We start from the raw sequence: 12,735 nt of genomic DNA, 5'->3' as shown, positions 1-12,735 counted from the left end.
TTTCTCCCTTTCTCCATCACCACCACCGCCCCTTTCTTCTTCTTCTTCTTCTACTATTACTATAACGTGTGCTCTTCCCAGTAACCTACGTTCTTCAGACCGACGTCGTCTTAGAACAACATCAAAACCTTATACGTGGACATCGGGCCTGCCCAAGAGAAGCTTTGTCCTGAGGTCAACCCTTGATGAGGTCTCTGTTCTTGACCCCCCTCCTCCCCCTGAAGACTCCACGGCCGAGCTTCTTTCGTCTCTCAAACTGAAACTACTGGTATGAGTTTAAAATCTTCGATTTGGGTTCGGTTTGTTTGGGATTCTTTGTTGATAATTTCTTAATTGGGCATTCCTTGAATTAATGGGTTTGACTGAATTTTTCTGGATTTTACGTGAATTGGAAGTATTGTGCTGTTTTATTTGCCCGAAAAGCTTAGTTTTCAACGCCTGGTTTAATTTCCGAACCCATATGATTTGGGGATTTTTCTTTCTTATTTTTTGGTTGATTCTGGGCTTATCAGTGAATTGAATTTACAAATTTCCGTTTCAGACGCATCCTTGCGTGGACTTGATCCTTATCAATTAATTCGAATCTGGGTGTTGTCTAATCTGCTTGAATCGTATGTTCTTTCTCACCGTCTCATGGAAATTTGACTTGGTTTTAGTGCTTAAGTATGTCGATTTTGGTATTGACGAATATTTGATCAAAACAGTAGTTCAGGGATCATTTGGTTTAGCTCATAGGATTGAAAGAGATTATTGACTTTAGTTCCAGGGTTTCAATTTATCTGAATTGGGAACTGAAGTAAGTTCTAAGCAAATATAGTGACATCCTCAAGGACAAGTATCAGTAAGTGGTTGCTATTATCAAAGGAAATTGCATTTAGTTTTACTAGGCTCAGCACAAAGCCCTTCTTTATCCTATGTTATTGTTGTTATTATTATTATTATTTTACATGCATCATTGATTGCAAGTAAATCAACTTCGAAGATTGAAGAGTGAGATGTTTCAGTGTTGGTTAAGTCATACACCCTTTTGGTTAATGGAACAAAAGAGGGAAACAAAAATGGGAACCAGAACTTTGAAGGGATTGCCAAAATAAATGGAATGCATGACAAAATGAGATGATAAATCGACCAAATGGGTTGTGCCCCCTTGTTGTTAGGTGCTTTTTGTAAATTTTTGTGGCCTGTAAAAAACCTAGTAGGACGACACATCAAAGGTTGAATGATACTTAAAGACAGAAAACATGAGATAACTCAGATTGGTTCCTGGAATTTATCATCAAGAAGAAAGAAATGAGAAGGCTAATTAGAGTAATGTTGCAAAAGTCCACGGATGTTTTGTCTTGAATCTCTGCAAATTGACTTGTCAACGGAATGGATTGCTAGCTAGTAGAACTGTTTTCTATCTTCTTCTTTTTCTTCAATAGTTTATTCAAATTTTGAATGAATTTGGGCACATTTGAAACAGTTCATTGTTGGCACAATCTTGTTTACACCGAAAGCCTCAACTCTTTCAACTCAGATCTCAACTCTTGGAATTGTAGATGTGACCCTGAAGTTAATCTCATAATAAACTTAATTTTCATGTGTTATTCTATATTTGTAATTGTCTTTGAACACTTTGAGTGCAAATCATTGCAGAGTGCTGTGTCTGGTCTAAATAGAGGACTTGCTGCAATCGAGGATGATCTTCAGAAGGCAGATGCTGCTGCCAAAGAGCTTGAAGCTGCTGGAGGAACTGTTGACCTCTCAATTGATCTTGATAAACTTCAGGGAAGATGGAAATTGATATATAGCAGTGCGTTCTCATCCCGTACTCTAGGTGGGAGCCGCCCTGGACCTCCCACTGGAAGGCTACTCCCTATAACTCTGGGGCAGGTATCCTTGAAACACCTCTAGATCATGGTCTTGGAACCTAAATTTATTTCTCATGTCATCTAAAACCTTGATTTCTTTTTATCAGGTATTTCAAAGGATTGACATTGTAAGCAAAGATTTCGACAATATAGTAGATCTCCAGTTAGGTGCCCCATGGCCCCTTCCGCCAATTGAACTCACTGCCACATTAGCCCACAAGTTTGAACTCATAGGTTCATTTCCAAGCTCATTTCATGAGGCTTGTACAGCTTCTTCTGCATTTTTACTTCATTTTTCACAGAGGTATCCTGAAAATGCTTCTAAATTTTAATGTATGTAGGAACTTCCAGCATTAAAATAACATTCGAGAAAACAACTGTGAAGACAACAGGAAACCTGTCGCAGCTGCCACCATTGGAGGTACCTCGGATCCCGGATGCATTGAGGCCACCATCAAATACAGGAAGTGGCGAATTTGAGGTTACATACCTTGATGCTGATACCCGCATCACCAGAGGAGACAGGGCTGAGCTTAGAGTTTTTGTCATTGCATAAACTCTAAGCACTCGTCACCATGACTCACAATTGAAGAAAATACAATATCCAATCCCCTTTTCTTCTTGTCATTTTGTAAACAGTCCCCTGTTTCTTCCTGTTTGTAGGGAACATGTCTTGTTACGTATAACTGTAAATTCATTTTTTCTACATTTGATCTTTACAGGTAGTTGAGTGGGTTCCATTCCTCCAAGTCATATATTTCTAAGAAACCAATTAAGGAACATCACCTTTTGAAAAGCTCATCTTTAGTTGAGTGGGTTTCTTTAGGATCCAATGCTTGACCTAACTTAACTTCCTTCAAGAAATTATTGTCAATTAATTCATTTTTTTTATTACAAAAAATATTTAAGATGATTCTTTTTAAAAATTAATATTAATATAATTTGATTATGAGGAATTATTTGTAAAAATTGTAATTTAATGCTTTAATTTCCATAATTCATAATTCAAAATTTTGGTAAGGTTGATGGGTGTCAGCCAAAATAAATTTGAAATTTTTTTTATTGGAAAATATTACAAAATGAAAATAAAAATGGATAACGGAAATTTTGTTGTCATGCCCCCCACATGCCGGCTGGAAAGCGCTCTCGTTTCGCCAGGAAATAGAGACGTTACACTCGTAACGGCTACTTTTTTAATTTCAACTTCAACGCTCAAAACCCTCAATTTTTTCTTCCATTTCTTCCCGTTCCAACACAGCTCTCTCTCCACTCATCTTTCTCAGACCCCAAGCGATTTCAGATTCAATTCTTGTATTTTCCTAGAAAATACCCAGAACACCTACATTTCCTGTAATTTCAAGATATCTCACAAGCCCAAACCAGAGCCTGAAACTCTGTTCTTGATTTCGGCCAAAAATCTGAAAATTATTTTTTGGGGGTTTATCTTTAATGGCTCCAACACCCTCTTCCAAGTCAAACCACGCCCAAGTGACCCAGATGAAAACGCCAAATTCCAAGCATCGGCTTCATTTCAATGGGGGAAAAGTCGCACAGCCATCTCCAAACCCACATTCAGTAGCCAAAGAGACCCCTCCGGCGGAGCACCCGGTTGAAGTCATTGGCCGAATCCGTGATTTCCCGGACCGGAAAGACAAACCCGTGTCGATTTTGCACATCAATCCCGATCGGCAGACTGTCCGGGTTCGCACAGATATTGGGTACCGCGACTTCAGCCTTGATGGGGTTTCATTGTCAGAGGAAGAAGATATCGATGGATTCTACAAAAAGTTTGTGGAGTCCAGGATTAATGGTGTGAAATTGGGTGAAAAATGCACTATCATGATGTATGGACCAACTGGTTCGGGGAAGAGCCACACCATGTTTGGGTGTTCTAAGCAGCCGGGTATTGTGTACAGATCTTTGAAGGATATTTTGGGGGAGCAGATGAAGAAAATGATGGCAACGAGCAGCGCGTCGGTGTTGGAACTTTTGTTCAAGTCACTGTTTTGGAGATATATAATGAAGAGATTTATGATCTTTTGTCAAGCAACACTGGTGGAGGGTTGAATCTTGGGTGGGCTAAGGGCGGTTCTTCAAAGGTAAAATTGCTATCTCTGTCCTTGGATTCTTGATGAGTAATTTATACAAGCAAACAATCTTTTGTTAGACCCTAGCTCTATTCCTGATTCGTGATTACATTAACAGGCTCACATATAACATTTGAGAAAATTCTTCTGTGCGCTAAAAAAATGCTTTTCTTTTTAAAAACTCTCCTGAAATTGGTGTTGTCTGATTTTTATTTATCCAGCAAGAAGACTAGTTCTTTCATATGAGTTCATATAAGAAAGGACTTTCTTACAGTTGATATCTTCTAGGCTTTATGAGAATCAAAATCAGGAAGATGAGTTGTATCCGTGAGGCTGTATCCAGATATGATTTTGTTAAGCTATGCTACTAAAGAGCTTGCATAACCCTCACAACTAATAGAACAGGTGTGTGCCGGAAATGGCCTTTGTGAACAAGTATATACTTGTGCTTAATCTGGATTTTGCCATGCCATTTCTTTGGTCTACTGTTTAAAAATGCCAGAAGGACCTAGTGGTGGTTTGAACCTAGGAACAAGATTCTATGCAATAATTAGCATGTTAGTGCTGTTCCATTTGGAAGGACTAATAGTGACTATGAACATTAGTATGTTAGTATGCCATTTCTTTGATACAATGGAGGTCTTATTTTTATTATGGCTTTTGCTTGAACCTTCAATTGGGGCAATGTACTTGCCTTACTATTTCTTATTTCGGATTTGCAGGTGAGACTAGAAGTAATGGGAAAGAAGGCCAAGAATGCAACCTTTATATCTGGAACTGAAGCCGGAAAGATATCTAAAGAGATCCAAAAAGTGGAGAAGCGAAGAATTGTTAAAAGCACACTCTGTAATGACAGAAGCTCCAGAAGCCACTGCATGGTCTGAATCTCTTAAAACTTTATTAGGTTATGACAACCTTTCCAAATCTTCTTGCTTTATAAACTTGATCTTCTGTGTGCATTTGCATAGATAATCCTTGATGTCCCTACTGTGGGAGGAAGGTTGATGCTTGTTGACATGGCTGGTTCTGAAAATATTGAGCAAGCTGGTCAAACTGGATTGGAAGCAAAAATGCAGGTAGAATGTGTTGACATTCTATTATTATATCTTTATGAGTATCAGTTGTTTGCATTGTATTTCCAGAACCATTTTGCTTAAAGTTTTGTTTCCGCTTAATGATGAGCAGCACTAATGTATGCTTCTGGCATGATTACAGACAGGAAAGATCAACCAGGGAAATATAGCCTTGAAAAGAGTAGTCGAGTCCATAGCAAATGGTGATTCTCATGTGCCGTTCAGAGACAGCAAGTTAACCATGCTTCTACAGGTAAATTCCATTCCTAGTACCGCAAATTTTAGTGGTTTACATGTTCCATTTTACATTTTTCTGTGTGATGTTTAATTTCTGAAAAAATTTGTATTTGTTTTTGTTAAGGATTCGTTCGAAGATGATAAATCAAAAATTTTAATGATATTATGTGCAAGCCCTGATCCCAAGGAGATACACAAGACAATCTCCACCCTTGAGTATGGTGCAAAAGCAAAATGTATTGTTCGTGGTCCTCATACACCAGTGAATGATAAACTCGGTACTGAAGATTCTTCATCAGGAGTTATTTTAGGATCAAGAATCGCTGCCATGGACCAGTTCATTTATAAGTTACAAATGGAGAACAAGCTACGGGAGAAGGAGCGGAATGAAGCCCATAAAGCGCTTCTGAAGAAAGAAGAAGAAGTTGCAGCATTGAGAGCTAAAATTGAGCTCATGGAAGGGAAGGAATCAGGGATAAGTGAAGAGGTGATCAACTTCAAGGTGAACGAGCGCACCCAATTTTTGAAACATGAGTTGGAAAAGAAGCTGCAAGAGTGTCAGAGTATGGCGAATGAGTTTGTGGAACTGGGTAGGAAGCGGATGGAAGAAAAAATATTGCAACAGCAACAGGAGGTTGAATTGCTGAGGTATCGTCTGGAGGAGATTGAATCCGAGCTGTTCTTTTCAAGGAGCATAAATGGTAAGGTAAATGTGTCAAGGGACCTAGAAGGGAGTGGCTTTGCCAAAAGGCTAGTTGAGATTTATGCTGATGAGGACCCTGGGATGGTGAAGTCTATGGATCTGGACATGGGTGATCAGGAACCATATGTTCGTGATGTGAGACATATAGATAGGGGTGTTCATCAGCTCAATAATAATGTCAACCAAGGCTTTCTGAATCATCTTCATCAAAATATTTTGAATGAGGAAGTTGACGATGATGTTTTTGCAGCCAAGTATGGTGACAGAGTATGCTTGAGCACTGTGTTTGAGGATGAAGAGGCAGAAGAAGACGAAGAACATAAAGGGAATTTGGAGGATGAAGAAGTGATGAAAGAAATAATAGAGGAAAAGACTGTGTGCTCTGGCGGGATGGATGGCTCTGGTCTCAAGATCAATTTTAATACAGGGTCTTTTTCATCATCTCCTCTGAATTTGGAGAAGCTTGTTGGTTCAGGACTAGTAAGTGAGCCTGAAAATGCTAAAGATGCAGCCTCTTCAAGACGGAAAAGAATTCAAAATATATTCACACTCTGTGGGAATCAGAGAGAGATTTCTCACCACACAAAGGTGGCCCCTGGAAGGTGTGAAACTTTTGATCCTCAGTCATCCCCAATGAAAAAAACTGGGGATGATTCTGTCACGACTACATTGCCAGAGGAACTCTTGCAAGTTCAAAAAAGTGGATCTGTACCAGAATCTGGAATTGAAAATCAAATTCCTTGTGATGTAACTGTGAAAGGAATCAGAGAATGCACACATCCAGCACCTCCTGTAGAGTCATTTGCAACGGTTAAACTTGCAAATGAGCAGAAGCTGATAGAAGCCCAGATGAACAGAAGCCGAGCATCTGATGACATGGCACTGGCTTCAAAGGAGAATCTCAACCCAGTAAATGAAGATACTGGTGCTATGACTGAAGTGTATGTGAAATGGGAGGCATCAAAAGAAAATCCAGGCAAATTCATTACCACGCTCAAGGTTCTAAGGGATTCAAGCCTTGCTGACCTACGAAAGCTGATTGAAATCCACCTTGGAGAGGATAAGCAGCAAGCATTTACATTTCTTGTGCTTGGGGTACATATTATTCTTCCCTTAACAAGTTTGCAGTTTAATGCATTTTTTCATGGATTATCTCAATTTGAAATATTTTAGTATCATTCATAAAAATTCATTTGAAACATGCCATAGCTATACTCCTACATTTTCTACATTTATATCATTCTTCATTTAGTATGATCACAATTCAGTGAGTTAGTTTTTTTAAGGGTAATCTCATCTTAATTACTTTAGAAATTTTGTTATGTTTTATTTGTTAAGATTTTCTACAAAAAGTTTGGAAAAACTCTCTCCAATAGTTTTATTTGGTTGCCCAAAAAGACTGAAAATGAAAACTTAAAGAGAGTCCTTGCACAATTCTGGGGTGGAATGACTGCAGCAGTCCTAGCTCTCTCCCTTTCCCCCTTAATCTTCTCACAACATCTGTCCAAAGCAATTTCCATTCCCTTGCAATCTTGGTTGTTACTAATTCTTGCTTTCACTTTGATATACAGGATCCTACTGGAGCTCCAGTACCAAGAGAGAAGGAAGCAACGGTACGAACAAGCAAGCTTCCAATTTGCAACAATCAAATACGAGGACACCTAGCCTGCTTGCGGCCAGTGAAAGGAATCCAAAGCCCTGCTCATCATCTCCCTTTGAGCCCACTGGAAAACAAATTACCCCTCACTCCGAATTCCTGTTTCATGCAGCAAGGAGATGGTTTTTCGCCCCAAGTTGCTCATCACTTGACTCCCACTCCCTTCATTAATATGAGGAAGAGATATTAGTAGTAGTTGTTGCTGTGTTTACAACTTCTTTTATATGGCTGGTTCTGTTTCTGCTTAATTCATAGAGCTCAACTGTTTAATTGAGCTCAGACAATTTGAATGCCAACATTCTCAAACCAGATCAACTTTTTTGTATCACAAATATACTGTGTACTATAAGTAATATAGTTCTTTCTGGTTAGTATTTTTTTCACTCTTGTTCTTTCATTTTCATTTTTCATCTTATTTATTTTTCCATCATTTTTAACTCGGGGGAGGGACACAGAAGATGGGGCTGAATAACAACATTCAAATACAAATTCATTAAGTCACGTTTTTGTTCCTTATTCATTGGAGGCTTTCTTGATTTATGGACTCAAATTTGGGAGAATTATGTTTTTGGGTTGCATCTAAAAATTGACCCAATATCCTTATATCATCCACATTTAAGCTTAAGACCCAAATAAGGTATGAAAATCGAGTTAAAGGATATTATCCTTTAATAATCCCTAAAATGCCCATAACTCTTGCACACACTTGGAATTGCATGCTTTGAGTTGAGTGTGAATTTCCTATTTCTTTGGATTTTTCTCTTTCCTTTTCTATTCCCCATTACTTGTGTCTCTCTCTTTTTGATTTACATTTCTATTTTATCCTCATTTCTCATAATTATATTTTCATTTTCATTCCATTATGATATCGTTAACAACCGTATTAATTGCTATTTATTTTATGTTTATCAAAAACTTATTAAAACAATAAATATTTCATATGATTTTATATTTTCCTCTGCAGTTATCCTTTTCTAGATTCAAACTCTTCTTCCAATTCCAATTAGATATTGTAAGTTCATTAGGTTTTTACTTATTTTTTAAAGATATTGAATCCTCTTACTCTTATTATAATCAAGGAAAGAAATTTCAGGATTTTTTGTCCATTTTTTTTTATCTTTTAGTTTAATTTTTATTTTTTATTTTAAATTTACATTACTCTTTTATTTATTTTTTTCTTTTATTTTTAATTATTTTCTATATTTATCACATTAACCATATTTTAAAAAAATTAAAAATTGACTATCACTTCACTCTTAATTTTTTCATATATTTATCCTTTTAGTTTTTTTTTTTTTTAATTTTTAATGTTTTTATTTTAAAATTTTTAAAAATATAAATTTATTGAAAAAATAAGTAAAATACAAAGTTCTAATATCACATAAATAATTTTTCTTATTTAAATAAGCTAATACAAAGTATTTTAACGAACAACAAGAAAAATGTTAACATAATTTTTTTAATGTCAAATAAAATATGTTATATAAAATCTTATTTAAAAATTATTGAAAGTGACATTTAATTTTTTTTTATTTGAAAGGTAATAGACCATGTTTAAATAACATTAAAATTTTATTTTTTAAATAAATGAGTATAAATATATTAAAAGAACTTAAGATAATCTTAGTAAAAAATTTGATAAATATGATTATAATTTTAAATTAGATTTTTAAATATAGATTCATTTAGATCAAATTTCACAAAAATGGGTGGAAAGAAATAATATTATTAAAACTACAAAAACAAAATATGCAGTTACAAAATTTGATGATGAAATTTAAAAATAAGAGTCGAAACGATTCTTGGGATAAAGAATTTGAGTGGGGAAATTATGCAATCCTTATGTGATAAGAAAAAAGTAGAAGAGTTTTTCATAATCGTTTGAACTCCTTAATAAAAAACAATTTTATACACTTCTTGTATAGTTAGTAAATTTGTGTGGCATAGTTTGTATAACACCCTTGTATAATGACTTAAATTTCATACACCTTTTTATAAATGTTTACTCATAGTTCGGTTAATCGTATTTGCATTGATGTATCAAATGGAAAATGATAACTTTTATTACATTAAAAAGACAATAAAAATTATTGGGTAACATGGACATCACATCACATGGACACAAGATTTAAATGAGTAAGATAATTTGTAATTTTGCTTAAAGGTTGACCTAAAAGATTATTGCCAAAACTATGGACAAACTTTGACATCAACGCAAGCAATATGAGAGGTAGAGGACAAAGAGGTTGATGTCATTGTTTTAGGCCATTTATTAACATCAAGCTTGTTTGGATCATGAAGCAAAAATATGTCATTTCTACTCACAAAATTTGCATTTAGGTATAAATAAATAAATAAATAAACCCCAAAGCATTAAACACTACCATTAACATTTATAAATGCTTAAAATCCTTCATCGAATATCCTTTTCAGAAAATACAAAATATTTGTTTTCCTTCGTTAAGAAATATACAAATCCCAAATATTTTTTTAAAAGAAACTATTTAATTTTTATATTAGATTATTATTATTTATATATTTAAATAATAAGAGTACAAGGTAGTTGGTACAATTTTCTTATTTTAGATAAAAGTTAAGTATTTCATTAAATAACAGATAATATTTTATATTTAATAATGAATTAAAAAAAATTGTAATATTTACATACATATAATTTTTTTTTCTCATCAATGGATAATGATTACCTATTTGATGATTTTTTTAATTTTTTTATCAGTGGGTGAGTAACTCAAAATTAAACAGTGGGCAGCAAAGAACAACCCCTGTTCTGCGCTTGTTCTTGATGTTTTTCCAGTCAAACGTAACGGTTTTGATGTGATAGTTCCATCCATGCATGTAAGCTTCCAAAAGTATGAACTGAACTTCTTTTCCTTTCTTTTCTTTTCTGGCAGACAAAAACACTAAGCTCTCTACTTACATTAGCTTCTTAAACCAGCTTAAGGAAGCTAGAGGCTAGAGCTGCTTAAGGAAAATAACTGAAGTCACACCGTCATGCAGATGTTTATGTTTAAATCTCTATAATTTACCAATCGCGAAGTTCCTTTGAAATCTCACCGCACTCATTCTCTTCTTCAAAAACTTCCAAAACCGAAACCGGGTACAACTCGGTGCTGTTCTTCGTTCCATGTTTGGTTCCAGACAGAAGTCCAGATTCCGAGAAGGGATCAACATCAGTTAGCGACGCCTGGCCTTTTGACCTTGACCTACTTGACCCACCTCCAGATGACCCCTTTGATTTCCTCCGGCGCGACTGTTTTGGGATTCCAGGCCCATCTCGTGAGGTTGACTCCAGCCCGCTTAAGTTGTGGTGCCGCCTTGATGATCTTGTGCTCCCATCTTGGTTGTCGGAAATGACAGATCCACCCGAAGAGTGATGGCGCCTGCTGTGTTTTGGCGCATCAGAAGGATTCCGAGCTGGGGAATCCAATGGAAAGGCGCCACCCGATGATGATGAACGGCGTCTCCTTTGCTTTTCCTTAGAAGTCGGCGGCTTTTCGCCTTCTGTCCTATTTATATCTACAAATGCACCAAAATTTCAGCACTAAAACCAGAACATTAATTTGTTCTAAGTATGCTGAGTGAATTATACAAATATATGGAACAAAAAGATTGAGGAAATGGAAAATTAATTAACCTTCATCTACAGAAATTTCCTTTGCAACTCCATTAGATGTTAATGGGGCGGATAAGGTTTCAGGAGTGGATTTGAACTCATTCATCTGCAGGTTATTGAAAATTCGGGACCCATAAACCTCGTTGAATTGTCATGCTCATTTACATGTTTGATGACAAAAAAAATCGAAAGTAGGTTTTAAATTTTTGGTCTGTAAAGAAAAAGGAAAGAGGAGGTGAATGGCATACCCAACTCGGCGAACTTACAGACGGGCCATCCCATCCTATGTGTGCAACATGCTTCACGTCCGTGGGAAAGCCAATCTGCATCTCGGGTTCCTTTTCATTTTCTGCACAAGTTTTAAAGTTACAATATTGATATCCATTTCTATAAACTTTTCTCACGATCACCGTTTAGAAATAACCAATATCCATTCCTTTTCCACCATTCTCGGCAATCAAACAATCAATAATCCATTAAAAACGATATCATAAGATGGAACCAAGACTGTTGCCGGAAAATGAAGCCCGATCGATGGAAAATGAAGCCTGTACTTACCGAATATTTGTGAAATGTATCTTAGGCCCTTCAAGAGGCCCTTCACCTTTGTTGACATTAATCTGAAAGAAGGAGAGGTAGAAACCTTCCACCACCGATCGAGTTGCTTGTGGTTGATCGAATGATGCTTCCAAACTTCCAACACCAAAGAAAACAGTAATGAATGGGATATTTCTCTATTAAATCAGAAAAAGAAGCTTAAAATTATAACTACAACATTCTTATGATTGAAGCCCCCTTTTGTTTTCTATAAGAAAACCATTTCTTTGGAGGAATTTCTCATTGTTACACAACATCCATTTGCCTGGAAAAATCAACAGAAGTTCCAAAGAGAAAGTAACCACACCTTCAGAAGAAAACTCGAGAAAATGGCTAGAAATTCTGGATTGTTTCAAGCTAAATTTTTTATATGGTGAGTTCTGGCCAAACCCAAGTAATGGGATTGAACAAACTCTCTCTCATCTCTTTGAATTCCCCAGAAACAAACAGAAAAGGGGAAACTAAGATAAAAAATTTGAAACGAGTACCGCAGGAACTCTTTATTGTTGATAATATTTAATATTCAAGAAGAGCAAGAGAGATCCGAGATAGAATGAAAAGAGAATATCAAAAGAAACCAGTGGTTATGTTTTAGATTCCGGTAGGAACAACGCGGTGTTCCTTCCGGTTGGCAGTCAAATCAGAACCAGTATCTGGCCGGAAATTTTGGACGAGAATCAGAAAGGAATAGCTCATAAAGCCCTCATGTCTGACGGCTATTTTTGGTGCCTATGCAACTGTATTTTGCAGAAAGCGCGAAGGGCGGTTAAAACTTGTCACCACCACATGGGCTGTTCCTATATAAAAAATGTATGAAAAAGAGATAAATCAGCATAAGAGGTTAATTTTTTTATATCACCCAATGATTATGATGTGCGTCTATTCAAACAACTT

The 12,735-nt window shown here is 36.1% G+C and overlaps 3 protein-coding genes across 3 annotated transcripts; 2 read left to right on the top strand and 1 right to left on the bottom strand.

Annotated features, from left to right (window-relative positions):
- Position 1: 1 nt before the first annotated feature.
- On the top strand, positions 2-2,602 carry LOC117914550 (plastid-lipid-associated protein 6, chloroplastic; the record flags this gene model as incomplete). Its single annotated transcript, XM_034829903.1, has 4 exons — positions 2-268; positions 1,639-1,875; positions 1,961-2,087; positions 2,195-2,602. Coding segments are annotated over 4 exons (846 nt in total), but the record flags the coding sequence as incomplete, so codon positions are not given.
- A 372-nt stretch (positions 2,603-2,974) lies between these two features.
- Positions 2,975-7,993, top strand: LOC117913793 (kinesin-like protein KIN-10A). The gene is given in 7 exon segments (XM_034828833.1): positions 2,975-3,794; positions 3,797-3,952; positions 4,663-4,818; positions 4,909-5,016; positions 5,156-5,266; positions 5,375-7,048; positions 7,525-7,993. Coding segments are annotated over 7 exon segments (2,973 nt in total). The 5' UTR covers positions 2,975-3,302; the 3' UTR covers positions 7,801-7,993.
- A 2,486-nt stretch (positions 7,994-10,479) lies between these two features.
- LOC117915351 (CRIB domain-containing protein RIC5-like) lies at positions 10,480-12,485 on the bottom strand. The gene is made up of 5 exons (XM_034830911.1): positions 12,149-12,485; positions 11,803-11,937; positions 11,493-11,593; positions 11,266-11,350; positions 10,480-11,147 (listed from the first exon to the last, which is right to left on the bottom strand). Exons 2-5 carry the CDS (start codon positions 11,858-11,860, stop codon positions 10,654-10,656), a joined length of 738 nt encoding a protein of 245 aa, XP_034686802.1. The 5' UTR covers positions 11,861-11,937; positions 12,149-12,485; the 3' UTR covers positions 10,480-10,653.
- Between the last annotated feature and the right edge of the window lie 250 nt (positions 12,486-12,735).

Source organism: Vitis riparia, chromosome 5 (genome assembly GCF_004353265.1).
Source record: "Vitis riparia cultivar Riparia Gloire de Montpellier isolate 1030 chromosome 5, EGFV_Vit.rip_1.0, whole genome shotgun sequence".
Taxonomy (NCBI): domain Eukaryota; kingdom Viridiplantae; phylum Streptophyta; class Magnoliopsida; order Vitales; family Vitaceae; genus Vitis; species Vitis riparia.
This window is presented reverse-complemented; position numbering and strand designations above follow the sequence as displayed.

Bases quoted from the DNA above. Each gene is read 5' to 3' on its own strand.
- LOC117915351 (XM_034830911.1), bottom strand. From the start codon at position 11,860: ATGTCAACAAAGGTGAAGGGCCTCTTGAAGGGCCTAAGATACATTTCA. The intron at 11,594-11,802 runs GTAAGTACAGGC...AAACTTGTGCAG, and splicing joins ATACATTTCACAAATATTCG to AAAATGAAAAGGAACCCGAG. The intron at 11,148-11,265 runs GTTAATTAATTT...GTGCATTTGTAG, and splicing joins GGAAATTTCTGTAGATGAAG to ATATAAATAGGACAGAAGGC.